Source organism: Epinephelus fuscoguttatus, linkage group LG15 (assembly GCF_011397635.1).
Source record: "Epinephelus fuscoguttatus linkage group LG15, E.fuscoguttatus.final_Chr_v1".
Taxonomy (NCBI): Eukaryota; Metazoa; Chordata; class Actinopteri; order Perciformes; family Serranidae; genus Epinephelus; species Epinephelus fuscoguttatus.
The window spans coordinates 23,027,637-23,048,052 of NC_064766.1; the positions used below are offsets into that span (position 1 = coordinate 23,027,637).

The 20,416-nt window shown below is 41.2% G+C and overlaps 2 protein-coding genes across 2 annotated transcripts; one reads left to right on the top strand and one right to left on the bottom strand.

The window, feature by feature from the left end:
• The first annotated feature begins 130 nt into the window (after positions 1-130).
• Positions 131-11,872, top strand: yme1l1b (YME1-like 1b). The gene is made up of 18 exons (XM_049597276.1): positions 131-318; positions 902-1,039; positions 3,256-3,433; positions 3,728-3,817; positions 3,958-4,067; positions 4,558-4,708; positions 4,798-4,881; positions 5,618-5,791; positions 5,959-6,111; positions 6,274-6,406; positions 7,893-7,955; positions 8,108-8,220; positions 8,515-8,670; positions 8,890-9,041; positions 9,184-9,310; positions 9,803-9,876; positions 9,966-10,052; positions 10,148-11,872. The coding sequence occupies exons 1-18, from the start codon at positions 286-288 to the stop codon at positions 10,289-10,291; spliced, it is 2,160 nt and encodes a 719-aa protein (XP_049453233.1). The 5' UTR covers positions 131-285; the 3' UTR covers positions 10,292-11,872.
• Positions 11,873-13,135: 1,263 nt separating this feature from the next.
• On the bottom strand, positions 13,136-18,466 carry LOC125901570 (patched domain-containing protein 3). Its single transcript, XM_049597270.1, has 4 exons — positions 17,396-18,466; positions 16,305-16,426; positions 16,081-16,226; positions 13,136-14,655 (listed from the first exon to the last, which is right to left on the bottom strand). The coding sequence occupies exons 1-4, from the start codon at positions 18,158-18,160 to the stop codon at positions 13,136-13,138; spliced, it is 2,553 nt and encodes an 850-aa protein (XP_049453227.1). The 5' UTR covers positions 18,161-18,466.
• Positions 18,467-20,416: the final 1,950 nt, after the last annotated feature.

Here is a 20,416-nt window from a genome sequence, read left to right on the forward strand (position 1 = left end):
TTTAGACTACTGTAAATCATCATTAAATCATTTTTACATTAACTGAATTAGCGGAACTTCAGCGAGGCCAGAAAAAGGAGAACCCATTTCCACAGGGGTGCAAAATTTGTCACAACATGTAGACGTCACATCCGGTTTATCTTGTGCCGCTGTTGAAGTTCGCAGTCTGAATTGCTATGCCTGTTACTGAGAGATAAAGAGACAGAAACACGGACCTTTAACTCTCAGGGACAGCGGTGTAACTTGAGTGGTTTTACGGCTGTGGTGAACCAGCGAAGACTGAAAATGTTTTCCATGTCAATGACTGTTCAGCCACAGGTAAGAGAGCAGGAAACGTTAGGCCGAGCTAACGTTAGCATTGTTGTTGTTTTGGTTTCAACTCCGGTGAGTTAGCTAGCGAGCTAATTTAACCTTAGCTTGTTCTCTTGTGAGACAGACCACTGTCGACCTCTAATGGTTTGAAAGCGTTACCTTCACGTCAGTGGACACTGTGTCAATGTTGTTATCTTTCTATTTATCCAGTAATAAAGTGAAGTAAAGTGTGTGTGGGCCGCTGGGAGAAGTTTAAACTAGCGTTAGCTTCGCTTCAGTGTGTCCTTAGCTGTCAGATGGGAAACTGCGTCAGTGAGCGACATGTTTGAACACTGACTGTATATTCAAATAAAAAAGCAATCCAACCAACTTTTCTACCAATAAGCGATAAGCACCTGTATGTGGCTGTCCTTTTATTTAGAACTAGGTATAAACTTGATTCAGCTCAACACCAGCTAGCACCAGCTGTACTTTGCCTGTGATTGCAAACAGTCTCTTTGTAAACTGCCTACTGGCGACCTGGCAAATAAGGTGCAGGTTGACAATCATAACATGTATGATAGCTGTCACTGTGTCTGTTTGATCACAGGTGACTGTACCTCTGAGCCACCTCATCAATGTCCTGCACTCTATGAAGAGCTCAGTGGGGAGCAGCAGCAGCAGTGCCACCTGCAAATCAAGAAGACACAAGGAGCATGTCTCAGACTCAGAGCTACACCGCACAGAGGTATGCGTTAGTAGGACACAATCTGTAATGGCTTGTGTGTCAAGTCAGTGACATTGTGATGCTGCACTTAGTTGTGTTCATTCTCCCAAGTAGGGGTGGGTGATATGGCCCTTAAATAATATCAACATAAGAGAGCTGTGAGCGTCACATACAGTACAGGCCAAAAGTTTGGACACACCTTCTCATTCAATGCGTTTTCTTTATTTTCATGACTATTTACATTGTAGATTCTCACTGAAGGCATCAAAACTATGAATGAACACATGTGGAGTTATGTACTTAACAAAAAAAGGTGAAATAACTGAAAACATGTTTTATATTCTAGTTTCTTCAAAATAGCCACCCTTTGCTCTGATTACTGCTTTGCACACTCTTGGCATTCTCTCCATGAGCTTCAAGAGGTAGTCACCTGAAATGGTTTTCCAGCAGTCTTGAAGGAGTTCCCAGAGGTGTTTAGCACTTGTTGGCCCCTTTGCCTTCACTCTGCGGTCCAGCTCACCCCAAACCATCTCGATTGGGTTCAGGTCCGGTGACTGTGGAGGCCAGATCATCTGCCGCAGCACTCCATCACTCTCCTTCTTGGTCAAATAGCCCTTACACAGCCTGGAGGTGTGTTTGGGGTCATTGTCCTGTTGAAAAATAAATGATCGTCCAACTAAACGCAAACCGGATGGGATGGCATGTCGCTGCAGGATGCTGTGGTAGCCATGCTGGTTCAGTGTGCCTTCAATTTTGAATAAATCCCCAACAGTGTCACCAGCAAAACACCCCCACACCATCACACCTCCTCCTCCATGCTTCACAGTGGGAACCAGGCATGTGGAATCCATCCGTCACCTTTTCTGCGTCTCACAAAGACACGGCGGTTGGAACCAAAGATCTCAAATTTGGACTCATCAGACCAAAGCACAGATTTCCACTGGTCTAATGTCCATTCCTTGTGTTTCTTGGCCCAAACAAATCTCTTCTGCTTGTTGCCTCTCCTTAGCAGTGGTTTCCTAGCAGCTATTTGACCATGAAGGCCTGATTCGCGCAGTCTCCTCTTAACAGGTGTTCTAGAGATGGGTCTGCTGCTAGAACTCTGTGTGGCATTCATCTGGTCTCTGATCTGAGCTGCTGTTAACTTGCGATTTCTGAGGCTGGTGACTCGGATGAACTTATCCTCAGAAGCAGAGGTGACTCTTGGTCTTCCTTTCCTGGGTCGGTCCTCATGTGTGCCAGTTTCGTTGTAGCGCTTGATGGTTTTTGCGACTCCACTTGGGGACACATTTAAAGTTTTTACAATTTTCCGGACTGACTGACCTTCATTTCTTAAAGTAATGATGGCCACTCGTTTTTCTTTAGTTAGCTGATTGGTTCTTGCCATAATATGAATTTTAACAGTTGTCCAATAGGGCTGTCGGCTGTGTATTAACCTGACTTCTGCACAACACAACTGATGGTCCCAACCCCATTGATAAAGCAAGAAATTCCACTAATTAACCCTGATAAGGCACACCTGTGAAGTGGAAACCATTTCAGGTGACTACCTCTTGAAGCTCATGGAGAGAATGCCAAGAGTGTGCAAAGCAGTAATCAGAGCAAAGGGTGGCTATTTTGAAGAAACTAGAATATAAAACATGTTTTCAGTTATTTTACCTTTTTTTGTTAAGTACATAACTCCACATGTGTTCATTCATAGTTTTGATGCCTTCAGTGAGAATCTACAATGTAAATAGTCATGAAAATAAAGAAAACGCATTGAATGAGAAGGTGTGTCCAAACTTTTGGCCTGTACTGTAGGTTTACATTATTAAAGGTTCAATCACTTGACGACACCGACTCCTGTGTGCGCACAGCGAGAGAGGAGAGTGAGAGACGCTGTGCTGCTGCCAGAGGAGCTGCTGAATGAGTTCCCTCTGAGCGGTAAGTCACTAAAAGAGTCTGAGAAGTCCGGGGCTGTTCATAAAACATTCAGGATGCCATGGTTTATTCCACACTACTGAAGCTGCTCCTCTTTGTGGAACCACCACTGTTCGCCACTGTCTGATGTATACTGTCTTGGTTCATCCTGTCATAGAGTAGAAGGTCAGTGTGGGTTGGGCTGATGGAGAACAAGGGAAACTGATATTACACTCTTCCTCTTGTCACTTGTATGACTGCAATGGTGCTTCTCCTCCCGTATACAAACAATAAACAGTCGATCACAAAATGGTATTATATGTTTGTGTTTACAGCCCCTGTGGAACCTGCGTGAGCTTGGTCTGTCAGACCTGGGAGCACAGCAGCTGGATGAGCTGGTGAACAGCATGTTACCACGCTTGAGTCCACAGGAGGCGCCACTTCCATTGGGTGGACAGACAGCCTGGAGGACATCACATCTTTCTACGCACTCCTTTTACCATAATAAGCATGGTGAGAATGCAAAACAGGTCTCCAATACTGCACCTTGTACCACTTAAATAGATGCTCGACTCCTCATCATTACTCATGAATGAATGAATACAGCATGCCAGGACTTCAAAATATGCAATAAGTCTAAATATGGTGTGTCACTTGACTGCTTAGAATTGCAGAGTTTCTCTTTAGTGGAGGCAGTAACAGCATCTGTCTCCAGATTCTCTCTTAAAAAGCAACTCGGGCCTCTGCGACCACTTGTTCCTAAAGGTATCTCAGAGTTAACAGTTACACCGTGTCCTCTGTTCCAAGGTTTCTCATGTGGTGCAATGCCGATGTCTTACTCCAGGCTGCACTCTTCACCTCTTCAGTCCGTCTGCACAGAGCTGCAACACTGGCCAGGTAACTGTGCATCACTGTGTCATAGTTTACTGATCAAAGCTTTATATTCAGTTAGGGCTGGGCGATATGGCCTAAAAAAAAAATCTCCGATTTGGTCAGCTTTTTAATCTGATTTTTAAAATCTTTTTGGATATTTTAAGTGTTTGTCCCGAGCCGAGGCTTTAAAACTTTAAAGAGCAAAACCAGACGACTGCAGTTAGCCCCCGACCGCCCCCTGGAATCTGAGGGATTCACACCATCTTTTATGAAGGTCAGTACTTCTACATGTTCACATGCTTAACATGCATAAAGCTGGAGTAGGCGGTTTAATATCAATCCTATCCCATTATAAGCTGTAAGCATATTGTAATTCAAGTGGTCTGAGAGAACGCTAGACTTCTGTTCCTCCACTGAACCATGCAAGAAAGTAAAATTGAGGAAAAGTTAGCAGTTTGTGTTCTTCCTAGCCTGAGTCACCAACAGGCCTGTCAATTTATGACTGAGATATATTTGTTCTTATTTAGTGAGCTAATATTATGAGATTTACAGCTATGACAGCAAACTAATTGACAGCTGCATACGTTGTCTGACAGCAAAATAAGGGACAGGAAACTAAAAATAAAGGTGGAGCAGATGCACTTTAAGTTTTCAGGTTTACGAAGCGTGTCTAGTCTGATGGCCCTGAGAGTGAAGGTGTGTTAAAAGTGAAGGTGTATTCTGGCTTCGTGAACACAGCTGACCAATCTTACCCTGTGTTGCAGGGTTTCCTAACGCGTGACAAGGGGATTGAAGTAGAAAGTATAGACAGCCTGCTAAAGACCAAGAACTTACCTGATGGCCAGCAGGATGCTTTCAAGAGGGGCTTCGCCGAGGGTTTCCTGAAAGCCCAAGCCCTGACACAGCGCACACAAGGCAAATTTTAATACAAATCTCATAACCGTTATTCTGTTATGAAGATTTAAACAGTACTGATGTTTATTTTTCCTGCTCGGACTGTTCAGACTCTCTCAGGAGGACTCGTCTGATCCTGCTGGTGCTGCTTCTTGTTGGGCTGTATGGTATCTCCAAGACCCCCTTCATATCGGGTAAAGGCTCCTTTTCTCCTCTAAAGCTGCTTTTTAATTTCATGTCACACATGAAATCACCTGCGATATGTTAACATTTTAATATATCAAAACACTGATGTTAACAATAAAGCTCAGCATTCGCCTGCTAAACTAATCGATGCATACTGAACATGCTTTAACTAGTGCTGCAACTAATGATTAGTTTCACAGTCAATTAATCTGTTAGTCGTTTAGTTGGTCTGTAGAATGTCAGAAAGTGTTGATCTGTGTTTCCCAAAGCCCAAGATAACATCCTCATATGTCTTATTTTGTCCACAACCCAAAGATACTCAATTTACTTTCACAGAGCTGTAAAGAGACCAGAAAATATTCACATTTAGGATGCTGGAATCAGATTTTTTTTTTTACCTTTTTTCTTTAAAAAATTACTCAAACTCGTTAATTGATCATTAAATAAGTTGCAAATTCATTTAATAGTTGACAATTAATCCATTAATCGTTGTAGCTCTAGCTTTAACCTGACTAAGCTTGGTATATCTGAGCCATTTTCTGCTCTTTGCTGTCAGTAACAACAACAAATTCTAACCTGTAGTGTTAAAGCATTAGACCGTACATGTGATCAGATTTGGTTCTTGAGTAATGCTCAGTAACAGGCAGTGTGTGTGTGTGTGTGTGTATGTGTGTGTGTTTGTGTGAGTTCATTAACCGTGCCATGCAGTGTGATTTCGAACTTTAATCTAACCATTTTGGATAGTACGGTTCCGAACCACATCAGGCCTGGACTCTGCGGTGGACCCTGTTCAGATGAAAAATGTGACCTTTGAGCACGTCAAAGGGGTGGAGGAGGCCAAGAACGAGCTGCAGGAAGTGGTGGAGTTCCTGAAGAACCCACAGAAGTTCACAGCCTTGGGAGGAAAGCTGCCAAAAGGTAGGGCTGTCTTTCACGGTGCATTTTTAAGATGGACGAAAAGCTTAGTAGTTTCTGTAAATTCTTCACTCCTGTGTTATAGTGTGATGACTTTTCAGCTGCACAATTCCATTCAGGGATCTGCTTTATTTTCCTCATGTCCTCCTCCACATCTCTCTCCACTTTAGGTGTTCTCCTGGTTGGCCCTCCGGGGACTGGAAAGACTCTACTGGCCAGAGCTGTGGCAGGAGAGGCAGATGTGCCGTTCTACTACGCCTCCGGGTCCGAGTTTGACGAGATGTTTGTTGGAGTGGGAGCCAGCCGCATCAGGAACCTTTTCAGTGAGATTTTTAAAATTTCAATATCAAAATCGACCTTTTCATTTCCCCTTTACTTCCTCAGAAACCACTTGAGAGTGTTACGTTTAATACAAGGGCATGATTATGGAAAAAACAGTCATTATAATTGTTGTGCTGAATGTTTGTTTTACTGCTTTTTTCCAGGGGAGGCTAAAGCCAATGCTCCCTGTGTGATCTTCATCGATGAACTGGACAGCGTGGGAGGGAAAAGGATCGAGTCTCCCATGCACCCTTACTCCAGACAGACTATCAACCAGCTGCTTGCTGAGATGGATGGGTAATGTCTTAAACTATCTGTTGTATTTTAGTTGAAATTAAAGCAAAGTTGGCAGGTCTTCTTGACAGTATGGTGGGTTTGCAATGCACATGTGCACAGTGGGTGTGGCTAATGTGGTTAAAATTTTCTGTCATGATATATGTAATTATATATTGTGATATCGTAAATTTGAAGAACTTTTAATGAGAAACCACAAAATAGCCATACTGAAATGTGTTTCCTTGGCTCATCTAGTAAATTAAATATATGATAAATATTACCTACCCTTTAGTGCAGTGTGGCCTGCATTTGACGTAATTAACTACAGATAATAAAGAACAGTCTTTAATCACTAATGCATACAGTACAGTTCAGAGTTGGTCCACACATAAAAAGGGAATAATCAGAGTATTTAAATTGCTGTGGTGAGAAAACACAATAGAAACAGTGTCCACAGGTCCTTAAAAAGTCTTAAATTCAATGTTACAACAATAAGGCCTTCAAAGTCATTGAATTTGAATTTGTGAGGTCTTAACTACTACAGACATTTTATCTAATTTCATCTATTAATTTTTTTAATTTCTTTTTGTGAAAATGAAGCCTTTCTATGTGAAATACTGTGGGCCTTTTCCTCTAACTGCTAGCTGCGTCCAGTCAAGCCATGCTATGCAGATTTGTGTTCTGTTATCCGTTTAGACACGTGGTGTCATGCTGAGCTGTGCACCTACTCCTTCTCTGGAGTAGGTCCAAAAGCCAGGCCGCCTGCACTCAAGCGGGTACTAATATGGCATCTCGCCGACCGCAGCCAACACCCGACCACCCCATTTCTCCCCCTCAAATAAGTTGTATGTACTGTGAGACTCTCCTCACCTCTGTCTGCAGGAGACCAGAGAGAAGGGCGTTTTTAAAAGTCTCTGTGTGTTCAGCTCTCAATACATCTGTAGTTTCTAACTGAATCTCGGTGGTTTGGAATTTAGTTTGTCTCCTGCGCCCTGTTTGTACTTTAGATATCTGCTTTATCTTACTGTTTCATGTTCACTATCAGCCGTATTAGAAGTTGCTGCTCGAAAACTCAACATTTCCTTATGTTGCTGCTTCACAATAAATGTTTTTACATAACAAAATAATGGAAGACTTGTATTGTGAAGAATCTATAGGAATTAAAATATATTTATTACGAATTAGCGGAACTTTATTAGCGGCTTTTCTTCAGTTAATACAAGTGTAATAATATGGCAGGGCGAAAGAGTAAAAGCAGAAACAGCCACAGTGAGATGTTGATGAAGAGCTGCAGACAACAGGCTCTTACTGCACCTTTGCAAACAGCTCACCTCCAACAGGTAAACTTCTTTTACCTGTTCTGCTGTGGAAAAAACAGGCAGCAAAAATAACAGGGACTTCAGCCGTGGATCAACTTGCACCTGAACATGAAGCCCACTTAAAACAAAAGGAGAGTTACTGCATTGCAGACGCTGACCTTCCTGTACCCTGTGATACTGTTTTGTAGGTTTAAACCAAATGAAGGTGTGATCATCATCGGAGCAACCAACTTCCCAGAGGCTTTGGATAAGTATGTTTATCTCTGAGTCTCTTTCTGTCGCCTGTGAGAATGTCATAGCAAAGACTGGACTGCAACCTGAGGCTGTTTTCAGTGCAGCAGCACAGAGTCATAAGCTGACACAGTATCTGTACTTCACTAACCAGCTGATCTTGTTTTTTCAGTGCCCTGATCCGCCCGGGACGTTTTGACATGCAGGTGACTGTTCCCAAACCAGACGTGAAGGGACGCACAGAGATCCTCAACTGGTATCTGAAGAAGATTAAAGTGGATCCAGGTGTGACATCAGCAAATGTTAATCCTGAATTCAGCCACAATAATGTTTCTCAGTTGTATTATCCTAGTGTATGATATTTTAACCTCTGAAAGACAGAACCAACAACTGTTGTATGCCTTGGCTTGGTTGTCCCGTCACTCTGAACACAAGAAGTACTGGAATTTTTTTTAAGATGACATCACAGGCTGAATGTGTCCTATTAACTTTGTTGAAACAGTAGTTCAGTCTGGGGTCCAGTCTGACTGTTTTTGAAAACCGTGAGATCCTTCTTGATGTCGCGTGTTATCTCTGCAGCTATTGAGGCCAAAATTATTGCCCGGGGCACAGTGGGCTTCTCTGGCGCTGACCTGGAAAATCTGGTCAACCAGGCCGCCTTGAAGGCAGCAGTCGATGGCAAAGACATGGTCACTCTGAAGGAGCTGGAGTTTGCTAAAGACAAAATCCTCATGGGTGAGTGATGAGGAAGCTTTGCTAGTTGTCTAGCTCTAAACCCTCCACTTAATTGTCTGTATGGTTTTATCCAGCATGGCAAAAGCTTACTTACCATGACTAGGATTACTATCATCAAAGTCATGTTGAGAATGTGGTGATAGCCTTTTTTATTCTTTTTGTCTCACTTTTAATCCTCCTTTCTTAATGAAGTAATTTTATTCTTCTCTTTTCTTCAAGGCCCTGAGAGAAGGAGTGCAGAGATAGACAAGAAGAACAAGCTCATCACAGCGTACCATGAATCAGGCCATGCCATTGTAGCGTACTACACCAAAGATGCCATGCCGATTAACAAGGCCACCATCATGCCCAGAGGCCCCAGTCTGGGACATGTAAGGAAACCTAAAGCCAATGCACTAAATGGTTTAACTCTGCATGTCAAGCTTCGACACCAGGTCTTGTGCAGACTGTCATTTCTTTACCCACTCTCTCAACCCTTTGATTTTTTTATCCCTCCTCTCTGTTCTTTGTCAGGTGTCCATGCTCCCAGAGAACGACCGCTGGAGTGAGACTCGCTCTCAGCTGCTGGCCCAGATGGATGTCAGTATGGGCGGCCGTGTAGCAGAGGAGATTATATTTGGCCATGAGTACATCACGACTGGTATGAAAGAAAGAAATGTTTTCACTTAAGAGGTAGAATGTAGTAAACTCTCTGACATTCTCTGACATGAGGAAAGGTGTTTTGCAGGCTGCAAATTTAAAAAGGCAACATGTAGCCCCTTTATTGACCACAGGAAAATTCCCCACTGACTAGGAACCTTTTGAGCAAGGCAAGAACCAGGGTCTAAATTCAGTTTCGTAGACATTCTTTGGCCTCCCAATAGTCCCTGATTGGGTGTAGTACTTTGTGAAGAACAGAAACTGTCAGGGTGGGTTTTGCATTGGCGACTGTCGCTAATCGGTCAAACACGGACAACGCTGCTGCTTCAACTTGTGAACCACTTCATTCATAAAACAAGGAAGTACTTTCATATCAATTTAGAACCATTTTAGGACAAAGGGAGCACATTTTTCCTTGTTTGATAACGTCACAAGTAAAGTGTGTCTTTGCTGTCTGCTTCATGACTCATGACTAGTATAATTTCTTGTCCAGGTGCATCAAGTGACTTTGATAGTGCCACAAAGATTGCCAAGATGATGGTGACCAGATTTGGAATGTGTGAAAAGGTACACTAACTTGAAAGGGACTTAAAAAGGTTCATAGTATTTGTACTGCACATGCATCACAGTCATTGTTTCCCCTTCCTGTCCCCCAGTTGGGTGTGATGACCTACACTGACATGACAGCCCAGAGCCCAGAGACACAAGCAGCTGTGGAGCATGAAGTCAGGGTGTTACTGAAGGTGGGTGTGATCTTTTATTTTTGGGACAGCTGAACAAAATACAAGTACAACTATACCAGCTTTTGTGAAACCGTCTTTTCTCTTGCTGTGTCCAGGAGTCTTATGAGCGTGCCAAAGCCCTGCTGAAGTCTCACACCAAAGAGCACAAGAACCTGGCAGATGCTCTGCTCATGTATGAGACTCTGGATGCCAAAGAGATCCAGTTGGTCCTGGAGGGCAAGACGCTGGAGACCAGATGAAACAGGCAAGGACGGCAACAATCAGGGGGAGTGACAGGGTGGGGGAAGGGGTCAGATTTTAAGAGCTCAGGGGTCATGAAGGAGGGATGGACTCAGTTCATGCGCAGAGAATCAGAGGAGTAAGAAGTGCTCATGTAGGACTATGTCATGTTTTCATGCTGTCACCTTTGTGTAATCACATCAGTATTCCCAAATATGTAGTTCTGTCATGTGGCACTTAAGACTTTCCTGTGAAAAGAAAAAAGCAGGTGTGTGTTGCTCGGGTTCACTGTATGTGACGGATGAATGGATGCTGCTCAGGTCACTTTATCAGTTGGTGTGAGGTAATAACACATGAATGTAAAACAGCATCTGGGTGGGATTCTTTTTTTAATGTGAATTGTTGAAACAGGAGTTGAAATTTGGTTAAATTCTGCTCAGCCAAGTCTGTTTAGATTCCTGCTGTGTCAATGGGAAACACTGAGCGGCATGTATGTTAAACCCAAAGAGCTGTGGTGACGTCATTGCGACCAGACTTTAGCGAAATCCCAATTCCTCTGCACAATGTCCCTGTTAATTATTTTTAAAGGTGGCCTTTTGGGGAATGTACTGTATCTGTATTTTTTTCCATTTGAAGGAGGAAGTGTACAAAGTTAAATTTTAACGTCTCAGCACTTTGGGTAAGCGTACAAAAAGCACTTGTGCACTCTTCGTTTAATTTATTTCATTGACGCTTTGTGTACAGACGGATCAAAAACTGCTGCTCAGCCTCACATAGCATGCAACAAATACAATCTGTGTGTATGTCGTGATAGTGTCAGGATCTTTAGGTTTTTAAGGTTATCACGTTGGCCGAATTTATTTAAATAGAACAAAATATCACATTTCTTGTAATTGTAAATGAGTGGATTAAAGACTCTTAACCTGTAGAATATTTGGACACACAACAAGGTCAGTTTTCAGTTATTGTCCTTTGGCATCTTCTTTGTTGTCACATTGAAGCAAAGACATTTTTCACAGTGCAGTGGAAGAAAGATGCCGATATTTATAAAGGAAGTTAAGCTGTAACAAATCCAATTGTGAAGTGACATCCTTGACTCTAAATATGACGTTTATTTAACACAGATTTTGGGGAGAATCTTGCAAAGTTGCACCTCTGTAAAAATGTTCAATGTCCCAATTTCCAAGTGACTAGTTACAGCAGCAGCAGCAGCAGCAGCAGCAGCAGCAGTGTACAGTATGTAATCCATATTTTAGCATTTTCAAAGATTTCATTGTAAGTATATCTCCTGTCCATAGTACTACCAGCATATGTTAAACATAGTGTGACCTTTTTCTGTTTTTTTTTTTTTTCGCTTCTATTTGAGACATTATCTCCTCTGTTAATTGGCCTTGTAACCATGTTAAGCTGTATATATGACTGGGATGTAATGGGAACATTGTATATAGATGTATAGTAATGCTTTTATGCTGAGAACACGTTGAATGGCTCTCTGCTGTTGATTGACAGAGTCTCTCAACAATATGATGGCGATGATTGATGAATGTTTGTGCAGCAGAGATAAATAAAATGAAACCCATATTTAAAAAAACAAAAGGAAATGGTCTGTGGAGTCTGTGAGTAGGAGTGCATGTAATGTGTAGTGTTTATTTGTGCATACCAGTGAGTAAATGTACAAGGTTCACACTGACATATCAAAACAAAAGATTTAGAATTATCTCTGTTCTTTAGTACGACACTGACAAAACATTAGTTGACCAGAAAGGTCATTAGTCAGCAAAATTTCATCAGTTGCGTAATTGCAGGGGGGAAAAAGAAAGAAAATAAAGTGAAACTTGTCAAAATAAATCAAAACCTATATGCGACTTTGATTTGAAAGGGCAGACACAGAAAACAGACAGGAGTCACATTAATTTCCAGGGCTGGTACCTGCGGTTATTCCACAGGCTAGTTAATAACATGTCGGGCAGGAAATCCAAAGTGTGGGATCATTTTGAGAAGGTGAAGGATGAACCCAAGGTGATATGTAAACTCATCTTCATTGGTCGACTACAAACATGACGTATCATCTGAAACATGGAAGTAGCTACATGCCCATTAGCCACTTAGCACAATCATTACTGCTTTGCCGACAGCGTCATTAACAGGCGGCTCGCTCAGTGTGTGACGTGCACTTGTAGATAAAATATAGGCCTATATTAATGAAGGTTCATTAGTACGGTTTTGTATTTCTCTGTAATGTAGCACAGTGTTAACAATGTTACTGATACTATTCTTTCTCACACCTTCAACTCAAACCATTGTGTTGCCCCGTCCAAAATATATAGTTTAATTATTTAAATTAACATCGTAAACATGGAACCAGGTAACAGCCCTGAAAATTAGGGGCCTTACACGTGCTGTCTTTAACCGCCTGGAAAATACGAGGTTGAGTGCTGGGTGCTACTCTTGTGCCTTTTTTGTGCCAGGTTTCAAGAACGCAGAAGCAGGTAGCATCTGAGATTGCTAAGCCGCCTTAACAAGCATTGTCTAGCCAATTTACCTGTAAAGCTCTGGGTAGCCCTGCACTAACATGATCAGCTTTTCCGTATTTATCAGACTGATTATTTACAGAAGAAGGGAAAGATATGTCAGCTGTGATTGGTTTGTAACGTGACTCCTGTCTGACTGCTGAGCGTGGAGGTGCAGCTCCTAACAGAGTTTAATGTTTTTTTTCTGCGACTAAGCAACCAATAAAATCTTGCCGACTAATGACCTTTCTGGTTGACTAAGGTTTGGTCAACTATTAGGGGGCAGCCCCAAAAAATTCAAATTTGAGTTTGACTCTTTAAGATTTCATTCACAAACTAAACATGATCCCCACTTTAACACCACTTCCCACAGGCTCCACACAGAGTCAGAAACACTGGAATGAACACTAAGCTGTGGAGCAGCCCGAATGTAATCACAAGAAACACGATCTTAAAGAACGTCCTGAAGATGTAACTCCCAGACATGGACAGCACCACCACTCCTAAAATAGTGGACAGCGCTCCTTGCAGTATCGGATAGCCTAAACGGGCCAAGGCATCTGTAGCTTTCTCATTGACATCACTCTTGGAGCTGGAAACAAAAGAATAACAAATATGTGCTGAGAAGTCTACGGAAAACCCGATGCACATGACGAGGTTGATCATGGAGATGGAGTCCAGGTTTGCACCCCACAGTGCCATGAACCCCGTCACTCCAACAATGACTGAACAAATTGCGAACGCCACCCACGTGGAACAAAGAGGACTGGGTATGAGGATGAGTGAGACGACCAGCATCACGACCACAGCCACCAGGATGGTTTGAACGATGTTGTCCTTGATGACAGTGTACTGGTCAAAGAAGATGAAAGCAGGGTGGTACACCAGGACCTGTACTGGACACTCGTCTGCTGTCCTCCTGAGTCTAACCATCATGTCCTTCGGTGTGGTATTGTTGAGTGTCTGAATAAAAAAGCGGGAGGCCTGAATCTTATTGTCTGCAGTGAAGTTGATGTCTTGTCTGAACATGGACTGGAGCTCTAAGAAATGGGTCAGATGAGTTTGGAAAGCCTCTTGAGATCCGATTCTGAGATTGGTTGCATTTGCGTACTCTTCAAAAGAAAGAAACCAAGCAAACGTGCCATTGACAAAATTCAAATCCTCAAAGTTTGAAATGCATGAACGCAGATGCTCTAGTTCACCCTTGTCCCAGTACGAGATCGGCTGCTTCACCACTACCATCACATTATAGCTGTATTTGGAGAAGTGTTGCCTTTGATTGTTGTAATAATTGACAATGTAGGAATCGTCCAAAGCCAGATTCCTTGTGTCAAGTCCCTCCTGTAAGATAAAACAACCATAGATGCTAGCAGCCAGATAACATGCGTAAATGACAAAGACACATGCTTTCACCCATTTGTGGGTCAGAAACGGACCATAGAACCGCTCAAACATTTGACTCATGGGCTCAGTGTCCTCCATCTCGGTGATTCGATCGTATCGCCCCCCAACGCAGCACACACTGAAGGCTTTCGAACTCCTGGAGGGTAAGTCTTCCGGGACTTTGGCACAGGTGAACCAGTGCTTGTTCTCTGCCTCCCTCTGTCCGTTCAGAGCCATACATGCCCCCAGGAAAGTGATGCTGTACAGGTAGCAGAAGCAAATAGAAATCCCAGCGTACAGGCAGAAGGACCGGACAGAACCAAAGGGCGAGGTGTAGCCCAGGAAGAGAGCCAGAGCATCGGTCAGGGTGGTGATGGTGATGGAGACAGAAGCATGCTTGTAGGTGTCAGCCAGCCGGTCGGGGACGCTGTCCAGGACGCGAGTCCTCTGCCAGCAGGAGATCATGATGAACATATCATCGAGTCCAATACCTTGAGATTGAAAGGAGAAAGCGAGTTTTGTATAACATCAACTGAGGTTATGTGACTTTGTCTTTCTGAATGACCTTTGTCAAGATCTGCTTTGCAAGGACTATACCTGTTTTTGAAAGTTTTAGCTCTTTAAGTACAAACGGTGTTTAGACTACTTTGCATTTTGCTGATTACTTTCAAATGCAACTTTTGTTGTCCTAATTTTTGTTCTGTTTCAGGCAGCCATTGGTTTCCATTTATGGCTGTTCATCATGACAGTTGATAGGCGTTTGCAGACAGAACATCCGTTTTTATTTTGGCCGCACTGCAAGAACCAGGGACAATCGTAGTTCTTATGTTGTGTTCACACCAGGCACTAATAAAAGAATTCATGCAAGTAAATTACATATACAGTCAATGTCAAGATGTGATCAGACGCAAATTCCTGCCGGGCTGCTAATGTATGCAATACGAATGACGTGAAGTACATTAATTAAGTGGAGCGAATTAAGCGAGTAGCGTTATTTCATTTCACACACTTATTCATGAGAGTTGAGATCTTTCAGGGACTTAGGACGCTGAGGACATACTGGCGAAAGTTGGTTCAGTGATTCAGTGATTTCACATGCATATGACACAAGTTATTTGTGCGTTAGTCTCTATGTACAGACTGTACATTCAGTGAATATAGAGTCTGGAGGCAAACCCCGGAGATTTTGCCTCCGGAAGAAGAGTGGAAGAGCCCTGGTTTCCAGTGCTAGGCTGTTTGTATTCCATGTGATATTGATCAATCACGTTTGAGCTGGCTGCAGTTGTTGCCTGGTTAAACGCTCTGTGCGGTGAACTAACGAGGCGGAATATAATTGGCGTCACTGCAAACTCTGAATCCATCGCAATGGTTCAGCATATTTACTTATAAACGGAAGTCGGAAACGGAAATTTGCCTCCTCAAACCGGAATGCCAAAAAATCGGGTCTGCCCCCAGAGGCTGTATTGCTGTCCGCCGATGGGTTCCCGAGAATGTTTGTGCGTGTGAAGTGAGTCAACACAAAATATTCTAGTGTTCAAACTTGCACAAGTAACACAACACGAAAATTCGCATTGCATTTGGTGTGTCCTTGGCATTATGGTCTTTTTACACCTAGTCAGTATTTTGCAAATTTATTTTTAAAATTTGTCATCTGATAAAAATTGTTACGCACAGAAGCCTTGAACACTGAGTGTGATGAGTTTAATTGTTCTATCTCTTGCAAAAATTCACAATATAAGACAAAATGTAAAGACACATTTGCTGTGCGACTTAGTGCTGGGAAGTGAAAACATTGGAATATGTAATTCTTGTATACTCAAAATTGTGCAATGAATGCCATGTCCTGTCAGTGCAGGTTTTATTTTTAAGGTTAATAGAAAGTAATGTTGTTTTTTGAGGTTTTTAAATGGACCTACCCAATATCATGAAAGGACAGGAAGCAACTGTCATGACAAAAGGTTGATCCAGCAACAGCAGAGCACCGAAACCACTCAGGACCGCCAGACCCGTGGAGAGCACCCCACAGATCGCCACCCACACCTTCGTCCTGACATTATCCAACCTGAAAGAAATAAGAGAACAAAAAGAGCCATACATCCAAAACTCATCACATTAAATGTGCAGCAGATTTTTTACCAACCTCCAACATGATGTGATGGAAAATGTGATGGCAATGGCGTAAGTTATGGAGAATAAATAGATGACGGAAGCTGGAGATTTCTTGAATTCCCACTGCATTGACATGGAGGTGGAGAATGACACCTAGAGAGATTATTAATACATTTAACAGAAGCCACTTAACGGTCCAGTGTGAAAGATTTAGAGGCATATACTTGCAGAAATGGAAAATAATGTAATAAGTCTGCTGTGTTTAGTGTATAATCACCTGAAAATGAGGATCATTGTGTTTTTGTTACCTGAGAATGAGGCATTTATATCTGTGATCCCTCATTATGAACTGAGGAAACAGCTACCTGAAAACACTTTTCTTATAGCCTTTTCCTGCTTTGTGGGCATCAGTTATTTTAGTTTTCAGCGGGCTATGCAGCTGTTTAGAGGAGCCCATGGCTGCTGGTTGTTGGGATGATTTCAGAAGTCAGAATGTTTATAAAGCTTCGAAATTTGCATCACCTGGCCTTTCCTAATGATGACTGAGAACAAGCCATAGCCCTATCAAGCTCATTAAGGTCTGATCCCTGAGAGCTCAAATGTCTTGAGATGCCCAAACTTTTGCATGGTGCTGCTTTCCCTTTTCTCACAAAACGAAAAATAATATACTGATCTAGCTTACCTACATGAAACACCGATTTGTAAAGTAAAACTGCTTTATTCAGTGTTTTAATTGGGTTAACTAGCCTGGTCCGGTTTTTTTTTTTGTAGAGAAAGAGACCTCAGTGGATACTTCGGCCAACAGTAAAAACGTCCTGAACATCTGGATCTCAAGTTAATAGACAAAAAGGTGAGTACACATCAGTAGTTGCTAGGCCAGGGGTCACACTCATATTTAAGCCTGAGACCTGAGACCTCTGTGGATAATTCAGCTCCATTGATCATTGAACACTAAAAGAATCCTAACCAGGATTTCACATTTGGCACATGGGAGAAGTTTCAGCTGGTTGCAATCTGCAATCCTCACTGCTAGATGCCACTAAATTCTACACACTGCAAAAGCAAAAACAAAAACAAAAGCTGATCATTGAAAACACCGGACTGTGGTAAAGTTCTTCTTACCTGAATGGACGTTGATGACATGTTTGGGACCAAATTAATGAAGCTTTCCAACCAAACGTCCGTCTTTGTTTTGGTGTCCTCAATTAAATAGTAATGGAGCTGAATGGCTTTTGCACTTTCAACAACTGAGCTCTCATTGAACAATGTCTCACTCCCCAGACTCAAATATAACGGAAACCTCCCAAAACCAGAGTAATACCACGGATATGTCAAATTAACTGTGTCTATATTGTTGGATTTGTACTCAATGATATCTAAAATATCATTTGAGGTGCAGGATCCCATCACTTCAGCACAAACGTCCTCATATTGAAATGACTGGTTGTCAAACTGCACCACCATACTCCTGACTTTAAAGTCCAAGTCTAGGATGTCCTGGAGCGACTCCACACTCAGAATATTCCTGTCACTTGAAGCTATGAGAGTTGCATAATTCCCATTTGTGCTCAGTCTCAAACGTGAAAACATGGAATCGTTTCCTGGAAATGTTTCTTGGATATATTTCCTCTCCAGCTTGGCTCGTCCATCGACAGGTGTGAACTGCTCCTCGATATCATTTGACATTCTGTCCTCGAGAAGATAAAATCCACTCCCCAGACTCGCAGAGAGAACAAGGGGGGTGATCAGGAACCACCAGGGATGAGATCCAATAAAGTGACCCATCATCTCAAAACAGATGCGCAGGTGTCTCTCTATGCAGTCTGTGTGGAATCTGGCCATGCTGTGAAGACTTGCTCCTTTAAAATCTGGATTTCTGTTTGGCATTTAGTACAAAACCTACTGTGAGGGATATGAAAGAGCTTTTCTCAGATGTGTCAACATTAAAGAAAGCTGTGAGTGTTCAGGGCCAGCTGTATTTATTGTGCTGCAGAGTCTTTCAGTTCCTTCATGAGATTAGATTTGCATAATAACAGGGTTGGCCCGCTCTGTAATGAACAGAGGCTGATGAGGTTTGAGGAAAGGCTCAGTCAAAGAGTCTATTGAGGAACAGTTGGTGCAGTACGGCTCACTGATCCCAGTTCAATACACGCTGTCAGTGGTTTCAAGTTGCTTTATCCCCAGGTGATTCCCTCTCACGGCTGAGGTAACATTAAACTGTAAATGTAGCAACACAGAACAAAGACGTGTTATAGTGTGGATCTGTATTTTCTACCTGTTGATTGACTTCCCTCAGATCCCTCAACCATCCAATTCTGCTTCAGGGTAAACTGGCCAACAGTAGGAAAATATGTGGCTATATCAAAACCACATTTTGTGAGGTAATTGAATATTCAAAAGCCAGTAGATGAAATAGCAGACACACGAAAAAGCTGTCATAAAATTAACTTTTTAAGAATTTACAATTCATCCACCTGACACCTGGTGGTGGTGGTGGTGGTGGTGGTGGTGGTTTAGAGAGAGAAATATTCTGTTTGTGAATGAAACTTTTTTCATGTAAAGTAGCTTAAAAAAATTAATCAGATATCAAAGCGCACCATCATCTGAGTTATAATAGTAATATATATTATCATTACACTTAAAAAAGTAGACAGAGTAAGCAGCTTTTTAAAACAAAAATGAGAATGAGAGACAATTTAAAAAAAAAATTTAAAAATTTTTAAAAAAGCTGAGAAATTGTTTCAATGTGATGTTATGACAATTAGCAGGGCATTTGTTTATTACTTTATTTTTATTTCAAAATTCTCTTTCTTGAAGAAATCTTTACCTAAAAGAAGTAACATAAAGACAAAAACAGAAAGGCATCATAATGAGAAATGTATATCATAGCAAACATGACGCCACTCTTAGTAGGACAATACATTCAACAAGTCAGCTGGACATGTGGTGAATGTAATATGATGAAGAGAAGGTGGAAAAAAAGATGATGTAAAATACTAAAAGAAAGGAAAGGCAATAAAATCACATTTCTTAAAATTATCCTGGATCATACTAATAATATGAGCACATTTTTATTATTTACAATTTGGATAGAATTAAAGTACTCTTTGTCTTTTTTTTTGTTTTATTTTATTTTACTGTCTGTGCCTATTTGAGAAACAAAGGCACATTAACATTATGTAAAAACTGTCCATACCAGGGGTAGGCTACATGAACAGTTACAATAGCATAGAATAAAGTAAAGTAAAATAGAATTAAATAAATATTGGAAAAGTAATATAAATTCAGAATAATGTATCATCGGTTCATGTAAAAGTAATTAAACACACACTTAGTTTTAAGTGCCTTCTTATTCTTAAGGCCTCTTAATCTGGTGCCAGAGAAAACTGAAAACCTAGAAAAACTAAAAACCTTATTATTCTTGAGCACTTTTAACTATGTTTTAAAACCCAAGGCCTTACTGTCATTATATTATTTTAAATCTGTTTAATTATTTTTTTGCTTATTCTTTTATTGTTTTATCCTCTATCTCTCTCTTTTTTAACTGTATTGTTTTAACTTTGAATTGAATTGTTCTTTTGTATTATGTTGTTTTTAACTTTTAACTGCACCTTGAACCTACCTCTGTGTATGAAATGTGCTTTATAAATAAAACTGCCTCGCCTTGCCTTGAGTATCTTTGTTGTAGTTCTTGACAGAAAAATCCGGTATAAAATCTGCCCATCTCTTCTTGTGAATGTGCAGTTCCCCCTATAATGACATTAATTGTACAAAATAACAACAATATTAACAATATTAATAATGATAATGATAAAAAAAAATAATAATATTATCCCTTTCCTCCTTCTTACATTTTTTGTAATTTTATTTTGTACAATTTAATTTTATTTAAACGAAACTATATTCAATCCTTCTCATTACATTTTGTAATGTACTTTAATTGGATTTATTTAATTCAATGTAATTTAATTTAATTTTGTTTAATTTAATTCTATTCATTTTATTTTATTCTGTTTTATTTTATTTTATTTTTATTTTTGTTTTGTTTTATTTTATTTTATTTTATTCTGTTTTGTTTTATTTTATTTTATTTCATCCTCAAACCTCGTGAGCCCCCCATGACGTCACGCGTCGAACGTTGGG

Coding starts and splice junctions, on each gene's coding strand:
- yme1l1b (XM_049597276.1), top strand. CDS start 286: ATGTTTTCCATGTCAATGACTGTTCAGCCACAG. Junction 6,112..6,273: donor CCGCATCAGGAACCTTTTCA/GTGAGATTTTTA, acceptor GCTTTTTTCCAG/GGGAGGCTAAAGCCAATGCT. Junction 8,221..8,514: donor GAAGATTAAAGTGGATCCAG/GTGTGACATCAG, acceptor TTATCTCTGCAG/CTATTGAGGCCAAAATTATT.
- LOC125901570 (XM_049597270.1), bottom strand. CDS start 18,160: ATGCCAAACAGAAATCCAGATTTTAAAGGAGCAAGTCTTCACAGCATG. Junction 16,427..17,395: donor TGTCATCAACGTCCATTCAG/GTAAGAAGAACT, acceptor TAATCTCTCTAG/GTGTCATTCTCCACCTCCAT. Junction 16,227..16,304: donor TCCATCACATCATGTTGGAG/GTTGGTAAAAAA, acceptor TATTTCTTTCAG/GTTGGATAATGTCAGGACGA.